This window comes from Ovis aries, chromosome 3 (genome assembly GCF_016772045.2).
Source record: "Ovis aries strain OAR_USU_Benz2616 breed Rambouillet chromosome 3, ARS-UI_Ramb_v3.0, whole genome shotgun sequence".
Classification (NCBI taxonomy): Eukaryota; Metazoa; Chordata; class Mammalia; order Artiodactyla; family Bovidae; genus Ovis; species Ovis aries.
Genome location: NC_056056.1, coordinates 40,134,200 through 40,150,841, shown reverse-complemented (window position 1 = coordinate 40,150,841; position 16,642 = coordinate 40,134,200). Strand labels below are relative to the sequence as shown.

Genomic DNA, 16,642 nt, shown 5'->3' with positions numbered 1-16,642 from the left:
TCAAGTTTCAAATATTTTATTTTCTTATTCATACAGTATGAAGTTTCCTAAAGATCCCACAACATGATGTTTCATGCAGAAGAAAAACTAAACATTCAACATAAACCATCCCCCACCCACCCACCCACACACACTAAAAAAAAAAAGAAAAAGAAAAAACCCTCATTCCCCAGTAAGGAAATAATGTTTGCACTATTTTTTCTGTAACGCCAGCCAAGATATGCACAAGCAAGAGAAATAGAAAGCATTTGCTAAAATATCTGTAACAAATACTTATGTACAAAAAATTCACAAAAGATGAGTTCCCCTCTTGAAGCAGAGCACATGGCAGTTGACACTGGAACAGATCAAGCCACTGGCTGGGGTTGTGAGCCACGCACTGATCCAGAGGAGAAAGTTACATGTGGAGATTTTCAGTTTGAACATTAACATTTCCAAAGTTTGGCAACATTATGTTTTAAAATTATGCAAATTATGTAAACAAGAGGTACATTTTAAATTGATCTACATGCAAAACTCCATGTCATGCAAGGACACCAAGCACCGGGATTTCTCTCACAGACAGAGCCCATGGCGTGCAGCACTCAGTTGAAGGAACAGCGGTGGCAGGCGGGTGTGCCCAAATTAAGATGCTTTCAGCCTTGATTCAACCTGCCCTTCCCCACTCAGAGTATAAAACCAATTTTCTACAAAATCTATTATAGGGAAAGACTACAGTCCTACAAAGCTAACCAGAATGTCTTCTTCCAGCCAATAGTACCTTTGCAGAAAAGGGAAGGGATAATAACATCAATTGGCGGAGCATGGTACACTACTTTTAAATCACACAAAGTATTAAGTTACCCGAGACATTTTCGGGCAAAGGAAGAACACCATCATGCACTCTCTATGCCTTGTGGTAAAGAAATTTAAGAGATATAAATTTGGATATAATTTTGCTCTTCTGTGGCAAACAGTTTAATAAGGTTTCTCCCAGGTAAGTCACGTGTAAGTATATGTGGGTGTATAGACACACACATGCACATTAAACATCACCAGTTTTTAGATTAGCTGCAAGTCTTCTGAAACAGAGAAGGGAAAATTTATGGTTTAAAGGTAAGTTTAATGACAATTTACCACCCATGTAATGAAACATAAACGGATATCCTGAGCTATTACATGATTATTTCCGGAACTCTTCATCAAGTCATGTCTGAGATCAAATCAGGATTGCCTCACATAGCTTCTGTCCTTTACGAATAAAATCACGACGAACTGACACCGACTCAGGGACACCTAATGGACGCAATGGCGCCTAGTGATGAAGTGACAGCATGAGGCGTAAGCTCTGTGCAGTGACTGCAAGGACACAAGGACGAGCTCAGCGCGGCAGCGCTCGACTCTGCTTTCTCCTCGAGCAGAGACGTCGCCAAAGCTGCTCAGCAATGAGACACAGTCCCTGGAAATATATCATAGGTATAAATTAAGTTACAAACTCCTTTGTTACAAAAATGTAATCAAGGTAAATAATAAGATGTTAACAAATGCTTTGTCAATCTCTCAAAGGAGAAAGAGCAGGCAAAGGAAAACAGCTGGCCTAACACCCGGCTCAAACTGTACAATCTTCGATCTATATATAAAACTGTGTGAAATAAAAGTAAGGATGTTGAATGTTCTGCTTGGCACTTTTGTACTCTTTATCATTTTTGTTTCTGAATCAAGTATATTAAATTAAAGCCAACCTACTACACATATAGAAAGCTACATATATCTATATATAAATATTTACATATGTATATATAGATACTTTCTTGTTATAAAAGATGAAGAAAAATAAATTAAAAAGCCAACCCCTTCCCTTTCTTCGCCACATTGATATGCTCTTTTCATGCTGCTGTCCTTCAGCTTTAAAGTGCTACACTGAGTTATTGAGAGAATAAGAGTTCAATAACACTTAGTTGGGCTTCATGAGGCTCATGTTGGAAAATGTGGCTTCACAGAGAAAAATACTTCCATTTAAATACACAGAGAGCATTGCTGGACGTCTTGAGCAGATCTTCAGAGATGGAGAAGAAAGCAAAAGTGTTGGGTGGTACTCTTTACACAAGAGTCACACGTCTACCACCATCTTTTTGTGGATATCTAGGCCGCCTACAACCTGCAACAGACAGAACAGACCACGCTTGAACAGGTTTGAGGGCCTCCGTTCTACCAGTCTAACCACCCTACCAAAACCACAGTTTAAAAAGCACACTACTTTAGCCATTTCCAGAAGCTGCTCTTCTTTTTTTAAAACTCGCACTGCCTTTTGTTAGAATTTTCAGGGCTTCTTGCTCCCAGGATAACAAGCATTTTCTTGTGTTCTAACACAAGAGATGGCAAATTTTTCTGTAAAGGACTAGGCGGGAAATATTTTAAGCTTTGTAGGCCATGTATAGTTTCTCTTAAATTTCCTTCTTCCATTTTTTTTAAAACAACACTTTCAAGTGTAAAAAAACTGTTTTAGCTCAAAAATATAAAAAATAGGCTACTGGTGGGATTTGGCCCACTCTTTTCTTTGCATTTCGACATGGACTTCAGTAGTTTAATATCAAATGTTCAACTAGGTGTTACCATAAAAACTATCAAAAATCAAATACGGGCTTCACTGTCACTCTGTTCTAGAATGTATCAAAAGTAATGAATAAAAAATAATAATAATAAAAAACAAAAACAAAAGTAATGAATAAAATTTTCTGCACATTGCTCTTCCATGGCGTCAAATACATGTAGAGTTGTTACAGACACCTCTGTCAATACTGACATGGCAATGTCGAAGTGAGATTACCTGTAGTATTATTTGGGGATAACTTTTATTAAGCAAAACCTACATAAAATAAGCAAACTATAAAGGTTAACAGCTTGGTGAATTTTCAGAGTGATGACCCAAGTAACCAGCACCCAGGGCGTCACCATGGCTCTTCTGCGACCCCCCTCCCACCAATACCTCCCTCCTCCCAAGCTACCACCCACACAGAACTAGTCACTACGACTTAACACCATGGATTAGTTTGATCTGTTTTTACACACTTTACAAATGAAATCTTTCATGTCTGTCTTGTTTCACTCAACATTAGGTTTGTGAGATTCATCCATGTTGTACATAGTTGCATCTGCTAATATTTTTGAACTTTTCAATTTTTATTTGAAAAATAACACTTAAACAGCCAGCTAGTTCTACAACTCCTGTCATGAAAACAGCCATTTGCTATCTTGTCCTCAAATTTTTTTTTACTTAGCAGCAATCATTTAGAATTTTCAGCTGATGTTCAATATTTGCCTACAAGACTCTGAATAACATTCCCCCATTGCTTCTTCTTGGATTTAAAGTTTTAGGCATTAGCCATCAACTTCCCATCACAGGAGATGCAGCTTTCACTTCCACACACACACCTCTTCCCCTTCATCTCCTATCCTACATCATCTCCTACCCCACATGCTTCCCACCTCTCCCATGCTGCAAAGAGCTGCACTTTTTTTTTATTAGATAGAAATTCAGCATTTTATTTATGACTACATAAAACACTACTTACAGAAGAGAACTGTGTACTATGATTACTTTTGCTTCCCTGCATATTTGCTTTGCTACAGTTAATAACTGATCTTTTTCTTCACTGAGTGTTCTATGCATTTATCATTAATTCAACACTAAACTTTGCTCTAAGGCACTCAGATGTATTGTATCAAGCTATCAATTTTATTATTTTCAAATCACTCCCAGAGTCTTTGGACTTACTCCCATCCAGGCTTGGCATCCATGGATCCTCCTAGAGATGGCTTTCTCTTCTGCCTGACCCTCTGAGCTTCCTGATCCCACACTGACTTCTTCTTTTTTTGATCTATAACCTTTTCATAGGGGGAGCACATCTTCTAGTACTTTCCAAAAAAGGGAGGAGGACTTGCATACCTGAAAATGTCTGATTCTACCATCCAGTTTGAGTTTACTGAGAATTCTTATTTTGTCTTCTATTTTCCAAGTTGCTAAGTGAGAAATTTGTCATCATCACGATTCTTGACTCTTTGTATGAAGCCCTTCCCCTATGCCTCTACCTTAGCTCTTTGGAAGCCTGTAAACCATCTCTTTGTTTTAAAATTTCATGACAATATACCAAGGCCCAGATTATTTTTATATACTATGCTGGGTACTTGGTAAGTCCTTTCAGTCAAGGAAACTCATTACTTTTGATTCTGAGATAATTTTCTGATTCATTTTTGATGATTTCCTTCCCTCCAATTTCTTTCTGGGACCTAACATTCGGATGTTAGACCTCCTAGAATGAATCCCAACATTTAAATTTCCCAGAGCTCTTTTATACACTGTCTAATTTTTGTTTCAAAGACCTAATACATTATATCCCTGAGGGTAATAATGACAGATTTCTGTTCTACTTTTAAAGTGTTTATTGGCCTTGCACAGCCTGCTTCAGCATGCTTCTTTTTCAGGTTTGATTTCATCTCTGTAATCCGTGTCAGAGGTTTTCCTTGAATGTCTGGTGATCCTAGGCTCTCTCCTCATGTGGAAAGTGCCGCCCCAGAGCCTCTGTGCACAGGGCATGGCTGTTGACTGTGCACTGCGCTTTGAACAACTGGGTAAACACCATTTCTAGAGGTCAGCTTTCCCAGACAGGGCTTTTCCCACCTCTTGCCTAGAGGGTACAAGTGTTGCTGCCAGGGAATCAAGTAAGAGAAGAAGGCTGGAGGTGTCAAAATGCAAATATGCTGTTCTTCACTCAATTTCCTCCCCACCGCACCACACACAGACACAGACACAGACACACACACACAACCATTTCACTCTTGCCAATCTCCCACTACAGTGCAGGAGAGACTGAACAGAGTCAGGAAGGAGATCTTGTGTTCCACATGCTTCTTAAACAGACTTAAGCCATTCTGCTGTTAGCCCCACCTTCGCACTCACTTTCAGTCATATCTCCACTTTCTGAGCCTTTCAGGGGTTCCACAGTATAAACCAAGCTGCTTCTCCGCTTTCCTAGTTGACAGCTTCGAATTTTCACTCCTGTCTGCTAGCCACTCAACTTTATAAAATTACCAAACTGAGTTACCATCCTCTCCGCTCTTCACTGGTCCTTGTGGGTTTATAACCTTTTCTTTTTAACCCACTTAATTTCAGTGAAGTTTTCAAAGGGAACAAAAGTAAATACATGCGTTCAATCCATCAATGTTAATCCTGTCACTGATCATTTATAAGATTTGTGTATGGTAAAGTATTCTGAAAATGTTAAAATAGATACATAGTATGTAATCTTTTAAGATAACTCTTTCTTCTCTCTGTTACAGCTTAAGAAAACAGAATAAAGAGAACTCAATAAAGCCCAAGTTATGAGCCTGATAAATGTTCCCAAAAGTTGGCTTAATATACAAACATTTTTGTTCATTCCTGAACTATGCCCTTCAAAACTACAAGTAAGGGCAATTTATAACAAAGGCTGAAAAATAAACTCAAAGCTTAGCTTACACCTTCAGTGTACAGAGCATAATTTCTATACCTAGGGATGTATTTCCTTCCACCAGTAAAGTGATTTAATGTAGTTTTAAGTTACAGTTTATATTTACTAAATGCAAGTAGTCTTTACTTATATACATCCCTTCACGTCACTCCAGCCAAGTTCCTCATTTTTATTTTGTTCCCTCAAGTCTTGGAATTTTTTTTTCTACTTTTGAAAACTGGCTGCTATCTATGATGCCACTACCAGGCGAGTCTCATGTCACGCACAATCTGATGCCCGCCCACGGGAGGCCTTCAACATGTGCCGGCAACAGTGGAGGAGACGTGGAGTGGGGGAGATGCGGCAGAGGAAGAGGACTCACTGGCAGCAGCACCCTCGGCATCGGTTCCCATCTCAGCAGTTCAGCCTCTCTAACTCTCTTCCAAGAAGAACTAGCCTGTTCTTTAAACTAGAGCACCACCCTACTTTTCTGAAACAAAATGCAAAGATCTCATTCCCTTGAGATGAAAAAAGATCCTTGAAGTATAATGTGAACTTCTACTTAAAAGCCAAAGCAGCTACTTAAGCCCTTATGTAACACATGACAAACGAATCTGTTTTCCCTGGTGTCGTTTAAGGGAAAAATGAAGAGGAGGAAAACCTTCTACAGAAGTATCCAGTAATGACTGAAAATTCTCACAACGTTTTATTTTCTTTGCATTCCTTTGGATTGTCCAGGATCTTCAATTTACTGTTACAACCGATTATGACACATCAGAAAGTTACTATCTCTGTTTTAGGGGCAGCAGCCACAGGAGAGAAGCAATAAACAGGAAGCCGAGCCAGGGCCCCAGTTCTCACTGAGAGCAAGCTCTCCAGGACTTCTCACAACTGTAGGCTATGCCTCTGTGGAGCCCTTGCCCCAGATCACAGTAACTACCTGTCAGCAGCTTAGAAAAAAAGGAGAGGGGAAAACAAATCACCTTTCTACACTGCCTCGCTGCTGAGTTTGACAGATGGGGACTCCATTTCTGTCATCCTTGTGACCAAGCTTCTGAATTCCTAGCTGAAATTCATGAACTCTTATTTCCTACAGAAGTATTTTCAAATAACCTAGTTGTTCACTTGGGAGGCTACCAATAATAAGTAAAAGTGACTAGTTCCATTGTTGGGGCATTTTATCAGACAATCACTGAGAATATTAGTTCTTGAGAATAATTAGTAATTAGTAACAGTTACAACAAAGAACATTTCAAAACTTTGAATCTGGGGCTATTGGGCAAAATCAAACAGAAATTTCTAGGGCAAAATATAACTATAAGGAATTCTCTATTAAGTGATATTAAAAATGTTTTTATGAAATATAACTAATGAAGAACTAGCTTTTTTGTACTTACAGCACAGAATTCTTCAAAGGATATTCTTCCATCCCCATCCTTATCTGCATTTATTATGGTTTTGTCTACGATTTGCTGTAACTGTGTGTCTTTCAGATTGTTCCCCACCATCATCTTTAGCACCTGGAAGAGTTCCCCATTGGAAATATAGCCGTCTTTATCCATGTCATAGATACGGAAAGCAACTAAAAAAAGAGTAAGGAAAAATCAATGGCAATTGCATGGTAATCACGAACACTTTCTAAGAGAGAGAAGATAGGAAGCTGCCCAGCATTTAGAATTCTACTATGAGGACAGCTCCTTCCTACACAGAGATGTTGTCTTTAGGTGAAACTAGGTGGTTACAAGTATATGGGCTATGGAGTTAAAACTGCTTGGGACAATTAACATAGCCTGGAGTTTAAGTCATTTACCCTTTCCTAAGCTTCAGTTTCTGCACATATAAAATGGGGGCTAATAACAGTTCTAACCTCCCAGGTCCCAGGTCCTCAACCTCCAGGATCTAATGCCTGATGATCTGAGGTGGAGCTGATGTAACAGTAATAGAAATAAGTGCCCAATAAATGAATGGAGTTGAATCATCCTGGAACCACTCCCTACCCCTAGTCCATGGAAGAATTGTCTTTGACAAAATTGGTTCTGAGTGCTGAAAAGGTTGGGGACTGCTGCTTTACAGTACTGAGTGAGATAATATACAATCAAAGACAGTAACTGTTATTACTATTAATATTATTCTCATTTGTATCAAGAGTTCATTTGCAAAGGAAGTTAGCATATAGCCTGTGCCTCAGAGAACTGTTATTGAATATAATGTCTCTCCAGTTAAGAGCTGAATATTTTAAAAAGATACCAGATGTTCCCTGAAAGAGAGGCAAGCCTACATAAACCAAAATAGTAAACTTCCAGCTAAATAATTCTGAATACAAGTGTAAACGAAGTTAGGTTAATCATATTAAAGCATTTCTTCTCACTTCCATGCCAATATTTTATATTACTTACCCACAAATGGAATATAATGCTTAAAAACTGTTAATCAATTTTGTCTACTGTACACCTGTAACTTATAAGTAATAATGACACATCATTAAAAAATACAAATTGCAAATGTCCAAGAAGGATTTTCTCCAGAATGTAAAATTTCTGTTATGTCTACTAAGGATCTAGAATAAAAGATACCTTTTAGAATATTTTAAAAAGAGGTTATAATGCAGTATGGGGTAATGGTCTAAGAACTCAGTGAAGAAAAATACTTACACCTCAACTTCTGTTCCTTATCTCCTTTGACACTGAACTGAGAGACTCCCTCAATGAACTCTGAATAAGAATAAAACACATTTACAAATCAGAAGTTTCAATTTTTTACAAAGAAGAACAATACACACACGCGCATGGACACAAACCCTACATGCTCACAACAGAATATTTTCCTGTTCCAAAAGAAAATATTACTAGTGGCATTTACAACGGAAAAAGCCAAATCTGAAAGTTCAACAAACAAGGTTCTATATATAATTTGAACCTGGAACTCTCTAAAATCAAATCAACTTGAACAAGTTGATTTATTTTTTATTATTATTAAAAATTAGTTGCTACAGAGCATAACACTCAAAAAACATATTCTTTAAGCTATTTAACTCTATATTCTTAGAATATGACTATACAAGAGGGCTTTAAAAAAATATTTACATTGTTTGGCAGAAAAAATTGGGAGGTTTCTGGTTCCAAAATTCAGAACCATTTACATAAACTGTTCGAAGTTTCATAACAAATGGTCATTTTTCTTCACTGCTGCTGAACACTAAATCACAACTAGTTTAGAGCCCTTCACTTGGACAATTCAATTCTTCAAATGAAAATAACAAAAATTCTTTGACTTCCTGATGAAATGAAAGGTTTATTTAAAGTGCAGAACCAAATGGCTGACATTAGCAAAAGCACTACTGTCTTTGTAAAATCTAGATTAACTAAATTAATCCCGTCTATGATAATACTCCTATCCTTCTGACTTCAGCTTTTTTTAAAATTGCTGACTTATTGTTAAAGTCTCATTCTTTTAAAAAACAGTTTTTAAAAAATGTGGCTTCTAATATTTTAAGTTTCTCTGAAATTTTCTAACAACAAAAGAAATACTAAATCCCATTTTTTAGATTACCTAAAAGGGTATTTCGATCATTTATGTTCCAAAAAGTACAAGGTCTTATTAGTTTATTAAAGTTCATATATCACAGACTTTTGAGTTTTAACAATCTATTATTATAAGAAAACCAGTACTCAAGGACATTCAAGAAAAAAATCAACTTTTCAGACATTTTTGTACAAAGAAATGTAAGACTACTGATAGATTGCCTAACTTGCAGTTTAACTAAAACTACTTTCTTACCTTTAAAGTCTACTTCTCCATTCCCATCAGTGTCGAATATATCTATTACTCGCTGTACTAGGGGATTCTGTTGTAACTCAGGTAGAGACATGAACTCTTCCACACTCAAAGAACCAGAATTGTCCAAATCGAGCTTCTTAAATCTCTTTCCTAGCCTTTTAATTTCATCAGCATCAACTAAAAGCAAACAAAAAGAGGCAGCACGATTTAACAAATGATTGTATGATAACTACAAGAAGAAATTCAGCAGTTATCCAATAGTTTAATTTTCAGTTTAATTTAGAGTTGAACATACTATGGAATAACTTCTTATAGCAAAGAAAATATATCATGAAATTTTTTTCATTACCTCTTTGCCTGTGTGCACCCGCCATAACATACAACCAACTGTATGCTGAGTACCAAGATATTACAGGATTGACAATGCTAAGCTGATCATGAAAGTCAGGTGGTTCATATCAGGCGGACTAAATCAATCTCTGCTATGTACACCAGGCACTCTGATTTTCATTTCTGTTTTAAAATTTTAATTTAGTTTATTTCTAACAGTTCATGGTTCAAAATCTGAACAAGGTTTGAATACAGTTCAATATTCAAAGTCTCCCTCCAATGCTGCCAGCTTCTTGAATATTCGTCTAAAGATCACTCTTCGCAAGTATGAACAAATAAAACCCAGCACCTTTTAATTTTTTATTAAATTTTAAGGAAAAACTTTCATAAAAGTCAAATATTTTTAAAGGTTACTTTTCATTTACAGTTATTACCAATCTCCTAAAAACTAGGCACAGATCAAATCCATCCTGGCAACACCACTGAATGTTTCAGATCTGTACTTCTAAATATAAAGAATTCCAACTTTTGGCACCATCTTTCATCGAAGATTTTTTTCAGCTACTTGGAATCACACTCCCTTTAGAACAGATGAACAAGGAAAAACAAACAAACCTCACCCTTTTGACTCATCTTGTGACTCAGAGACACTGTTTTTCATGTTTTGCCAAGTCTCAACTTGAGACTCATGCTATTTCTCCACGTTTTGTAAGGATACCTCTGGGAGGGACTATCTTTTCTAGTAGTTGAAAGTTTCTACATATTCAATTTAAACTATACTATACAAAGTATTAAAACAGATAATCTTATAATCATACATATATGCCTGCCTCTAAAAATCAAGATATTAAAAACAGATCTTTTAGTCTGAGTTTCTAAAATACAGCTATTACTATGGAATGTTAACACAGAAAACAACCAAATTAAATGATTGAAACCTTACCCAGATCAATCCATCCTTGAATATACTCAGGAACAAAGGTACAATCTAGATGGTTACTTATTTAAAGTGATTTCAAGAATCTTATTAGTATTAACATATAAAATAATTAAGAAGTTGCTTTCATAGATCTCATGATGCTACTCTAAGTTTAAATAAGTATTTCTAATTGGACATAATAACACTAAAGAATATATAATATATATAGAAAGTTGCCTATCTATTCATCATCTCAGATAAAGAAACATCAAAAAATTATTATATATATTTTTTCTCATTTAGAAAAAAGAATATAAGAGATTCCCAACAGCAGCAAAGAGATGTAGGCCTTCAAGCACTGTTATTACTAAACACACACACACACGCACACACACACACACACAAAGTTGCTACTCGACTGTTAGGTGGTTTTGAGGAAAAGCAGAATGGTAGAAAAACAAGCTTTCCTCAAATTTTAGCCAATTTCCAAAATTTGTATAATTGTAATAAAGAACAAAACACTATTCCTTCAAAAAATCTAACAGCCACTTTATAAATAATTTATTACCTATTGGTTTGTTTATGATTTAAAAACAAAGTAAGTCTATCAAATCCTTCCAGCAATAACAGTATTTTCAAAGAAACAACTAAATGTGAGGTGGTATCCTGAAAAGAATCTTGGAAAAGTCACCTTTTATCCCCACTAAAATATAGCGCTTACAGCGATAAATGCAAAGAAATAGAGGAAAACAACAGAATGGGAAAGACTAGAGATCTCTTCAAGAAAATTAGAGATACCAAGAGAACATTTCATGCAAAGATGGGCTCGATAAAGGACAGAAATGATATGGACCTAACAGAAGCAGAAGATATTAAGAAGGGGTGGCAAGAATACACAGAAGAACTGTACAAAAAGATCTTTACGACCAAGATAATCATGATGGTGTGATCACTCACCTAGAGCCAGACATCCTAGAATGTGAAGTCAAGTGGGCCTTAGAAAGCATCACTACGAATAAAGCTATTGGAGGTGATGGAATTCCAGTTGAGCTATTTCAAATCCTAGAAGATGATGCTGTGAAAGTGCTGCACTCAATATGCCAGTAAATTTGGAAAACTCAGCAGTGACCACAGGACTGGAAAAGGTCAATTTTCATTCCAATCCCAAAGAAAGGCAATGCCAAAAAATGCTCAAACTACCGCACAATTGCACTCATCTCACATGCTAGTCAAGTAATGCTCAAAATTCTCCAAGCCAGGCTTCAGAAATACGTGAACTGTGAACTTCCTGATGGTTCAAGCTGGTTTTAGAAAAGGCAGAGGAACCAGAGATCAAATTGTCAACATCCACTGGATCATCGAAAAAGCAAGAGAGTTCCAGAAAAACATCTATTTCTGCGTCACTGACTATGCCAAAGCCTTTGACTGTGTGGATCACAATAAACTGTGGAAAATTCTGAAAGAGATGGGAAAATTCTGAGAGACCTGCCTCTTGAGAAACCGATATGCAGGTGAGGAAGCAACAGTTAGAACTGGACATGGAACAACAGATTGGTTCCAAATCGGAAAAGGAGTATGTCAAGGCTGTACATTGTCACCCTGCTTATTTAACTTCTATGCAGAGTACATCATGAGAAACGCTGGGCTGAAAGAAGCACAAGCTGGAATCAAGATTGCCGGGAGAAATATCAATAACCTCAGATATGCAGATGATACCACCCTTATGGCAGAAAGTGAAGAGGAGCTAAAAAGCCTCTTAAAAGTGAAAGAGAGAGTGAAAAAGTTGGCTTAAAGCTCAACATTCAGAAAACGAAGATCATGGCATCTGGTCCCCTCATTCATGGGAAATAGATGGGGAAACAGTGGACACAGTGTCAGACTTTATTTTTTTGGGCTCCAAAATCACTGCAGATGGTGACTGCAGCCATGAAATTAAAAGATGCTTGCTTCTTGGAAGAAAAGTTATGACCAACCTAGATATATTAAAAAGCAGAGACATTACTTTGCCAACAAAGGTCTGTCTAGTCAAGGCTATGGTTTTTCCAGTGGTCATGTATGGAAGTGAGAGTTGGACTGTGAAGAATGCTGAGTGCTGAAGAACTGATGCTTTTGAACTGTGGTGTTGGAGAAGACTCTTGAGAGTCCCTTGGACTGCAAGGAGATCCAACCAGTCCATTCTAAAGGAGATCAGCCCTGGGATTTCTTTGGAAGGAATGATGCTAAAGCTGAATGAAGCTCCAGTACTTTGGCCGCCTCATGCAAAGAGCTGACTCGTTGGAAAAGACTCTGATGCTGGGAGGGATTAGGGGCAGGAGAAGGGGATGACAGAGGATGAGATGGCTGGATGGCATCACTGACTCGATGGACATGAGTCTGAGTGAACTCCGAGAGTTGGTGATGGACAGGGAGGCCTAGCGTGCTCCGATTTGTGGGGTTGCAAAGAGTCGGACACGACTGAGCAACTGAACTGAACTGATAAGAGCTTACAATGTTGTAACAATGATTAATTTCTCGATTTTGATAACAATAATTGCATTTCAAGTCTGTGAAATGTTAACATCAGAAGAAGCTGGGTATGTGATAACTGAGACTTTATTATTTTTGCAACTTCTTGGTAATTTTTCCTTAAGTCTCCTCCAATTTGTGACAATTCAATTTTTATCTTGTCTTTGAAAACTTTTGATCCAGTGTTTTGTATAATGTCCTCCAGCATGAGTTGCTGATGTTTTATTTTATGATTAGAATGCATTTGGGGCAAGAATACCGTGGAAATAATGTGCCCTTCTCACTTCATCATTGTCAAGGGTGGCCAAAGGGGTTTCTGTCAGACTTCTCCACTGTAAGTCTACTATCTTTCCTTTTCATAAAAAAATAGAGGGAGGAGTACTCTGAGATTATTCAAACATCCTATTTTCTTCTCAAACTCTGATCTAAATTTAGCATCCTCTTAGGTAGGCCTTGTTTGCAGAATTTTATTTCTGTGGTATTGCCTAATAATTTTTCCCCTCATTATTAACTAGGTTGTTACTGTCAAAAAAACAAACAAACAAAAAACCCTGTCTTTTTTTTTAAGTAATTATTATAAAGAGTATCATATGATTAAAGCCTTACACTATTGTCAACAGAAGCTATTGGGTAGGTTTTCAAAGTAAAGACTAGTTTAAAAGTTTTCAAGTCTTCTGTAAAATTCAACAAAAGTAATGACTGTATTTCCAATGTTATCCCAAATAAGAAATCAAAACCACCAGGGGGCGCAGAAGAGACCATCACATATAAAAACCTTCATAAGCAGCTCCACAGACTGACTATAAAGAAAGCTGAGCACCGAAGAATTGATGTTTTCAAACTGTTGTGTTGGAAAAGACTATTGATAGTCCCTTGGACTGCAAGGAGAGCCAACGAGCCCATCCTAAAGGAAATCAGTCCTGAAAATTCATTGGAAGGACTGATGATGAAGCTCCAACTCCAATACTTTGGCCATCTGATGCAAGGAACTGACTCATTTGAAAAGACCTGATGCTGAGAAAGATTGAAGGCGGGAAGAGAAGGGGACAAGAGAGGATGAGATGGTTGGATGGCATCACTGACTCAACGGACATGAGTCTGAGTAAGCTCCGGGAGTTGGTGATGGACAGGGAAGCCTGGTGTGCTGCAGTCCATAGGGTCACAGAGTCGGACACAACCAAGCAACTGAACTGAACTGAATCAGCTTCAAAATACACACCTAATTTTATACTGACCTTTTCTATAGACTAACAGTCTAATATTTATGTTCTGCACAGAACAGTTTGACAATGAAACAAAACAAAGAAAACTCCCTATTAATATTGAAAGAGAATCAAAAAAGTATATTATGAAATATGGACATTTGTACTGTGTCTTTTTCTTACAAGTGAAAAACTTTCAACCACTTTTAAAATATTTAGATTTTAGGGGGTATATCACGATTTTCTAAAGCAAGATGAAATATGCGCTTTTGGTATTTCTAGATTAAATTATTACACACTTTAAAATGGTGGTGGTGGTGGTTTAGTTGCTAAGTCGTGTCCGACTCTTGTGACCCCATGAACTGTAGCCTGCCAGGCTCCTCTGTCCATGGAATTCTCCAAGAAAGAGTACTGGACTAGGTTGCCATTTCCTCCTCTAGGGGATCTTCCCAACCCAGGAATCAAACCTGGGTTTCCTGCATTGCAGGCAGATTCTTTACCGACTGAGCTATGAGTGAAGCCAACTTAAAAATATTAATTATCAAATATACAAAAACAAGACATCAGCACCAACAAAAGGATTATCAAGTTGTAAATAAAATGTTAAAAAGAAATTTTAAGCCAACTTTGGGAAATAAATGATATTCCCAAAACACATCATCATATAGTTCTACAGGTTTTGACAAATGTATACGTCTATGGAAGTATCGCTGCAATCAAGACAAAAAGCACATGTCTGTCATTCCAAATGTTTCCTGGGGTCCCTTTCAATCAATCACAAACAAACCCCACTTACCTCCCCATCACAACTCTAGGCAACCACTGATTTGCTTTCTGCAACTAAATTCTGTCTAGAATTTCATGTAAATGGAATCATACGTACGTACTCTTCTTTTTCTCATTAAGTTTTTGACGTCTTCTTTTTCTCATCAAGTTTCTGACGTTAATCGGGTTGGTTCACATGTCAGTAGTTTCTTCTTTTTTTACAGCAGAGTAGTATATATATTCCATCGTATGAATACTTCCCAATCAGTTTAAGCATTCATCTTTTAATAGACATTCCTATTATTTCCTATCTGAAACTATTAGGAATAAAGCTTCTAAGAATATTATACTTAACATTTGTGTAAACAAATGTTTTCTTGAATTGCTGGATCATAGGGTCTGATTTTCAGAAACTGTTAAGAAGTTTTCCAAAGTGGGTGTGCCGTTTGACACTCCCACCAGCACTACCTGAGAATTCCAAGGGCTCTCTCTATCTCCTTACCAGATCATGGTATTACGAGCCTTTTTAAGTTGAGCCATTCTGGTGGATGGCAGAAGTATGTGATTGTAGTTTTAACCTGCATTTCTCTGAGGATTAATGATCTTGAGGATCTTTTCCACGTGATTATTGGCAACTCATATATCTTCATTTGTTACATGACTTCAAGTCCTTTATCTCTTTAACTGTGAAAGGGAAAATGTTAGTTGCTCAGTCATGTCTGACTCTGCAACCCCATGAGCCTGCCAGGCCTCCATCCATGAAATTCTCCAGGCGAGAATACTGGAGTGGGTAGCCATTCCCTTTTCCAGGGGATCTTCCCAACCCAGGGACTGAACCTGGGTCTCCTGCACTGCAGGCGGATTCTTCACTGTCTGGTTGTCTTTTAAAAGTTATGTGATTCTCTTTTTAGACTGACTGGTGCAAGTCCTTTGTCAGGTGGAGGTATTTCAAGTATCTTACTTTTTACAAAGACAGCTTTATACGCTGCTTATAAACTGCCTTTAAAGAGCAAAAACTTTCAATTTTGATGAGACCCTTTTTTTTCTTTAATGATTCATGTTTCGCAGATCAACTAAAAATCTCTGCCTTTAATAAGAAGATTTTGGCTGATGTTTTCTTCTAGAAGTTCCACAGTTGTAGCTTTTACGGTTTAAACTTATGACCAAATGTTTTCTGTATGTAAGTTAAGGGGAAACTTTCATTTCAACTATTTGTTTAAAAGGCTCCCCTTACAATGGTATCTTTGATGTTTTTGTCAAAAACCAATTAACTATACAAATCAACAAATCGTACCTTAAATTCACAAAATGTTACATATAAAATATCCAATTAAAAATGTTTTAAAAAATCAAGTGAATAAAAACATACAGGGGTTTATACCCTCTAGATGTGCTTATCTATCTTATGTGAATACCACAGCTTTATGTTTCATAGTAAGTCTCTAAATCAGGGGACACTGTCCTCACACTTTCTTGTCTCTTTCCAAAACTGTGCTGGCTCCTCTAAGACCTGTGATTTTTCTATATAGAATTAATAATTATTTGGTAGTTTTTATTTAAAAAATGGCAACCCACTCCAGTGTTCTTGCCTGGAGAATCCCAGGGATGGGGGAGCCTGGTGGGCTGCCATCTATGGGGTCGCACAGAGTCGGACACGACTGAAGCGGTTTAGCACCAGC

The 16,642-nt window shown here is 37.2% G+C and overlaps 1 protein-coding gene across 1 annotated transcript in view; it reads right to left on the bottom strand.

Annotated features, from left to right (window-relative positions):
* Window positions 1-16,642, bottom strand: part of PPP3R1 (protein phosphatase 3 regulatory subunit B, alpha) — a 65,420-nt gene continuing 48,778 nt past the window's right edge. The window contains exons 3-6 of the mRNA XM_027966683.3: window positions 9,243-9,419; window positions 8,117-8,176; window positions 6,863-7,047; window positions 1-2,137 (exon numbers count right to left, since the gene is read on the bottom strand). Coding sequence (XP_027822484.1) covers window positions 2,090-2,137; window positions 6,863-7,047; window positions 8,117-8,176; window positions 9,243-9,419 — 470 coding nt within the window. The 3' untranslated portion in view covers window positions 1-2,089. The remainder of the gene's footprint in view (window positions 2,138-6,862; window positions 7,048-8,116; window positions 8,177-9,242; window positions 9,420-16,642) is intronic.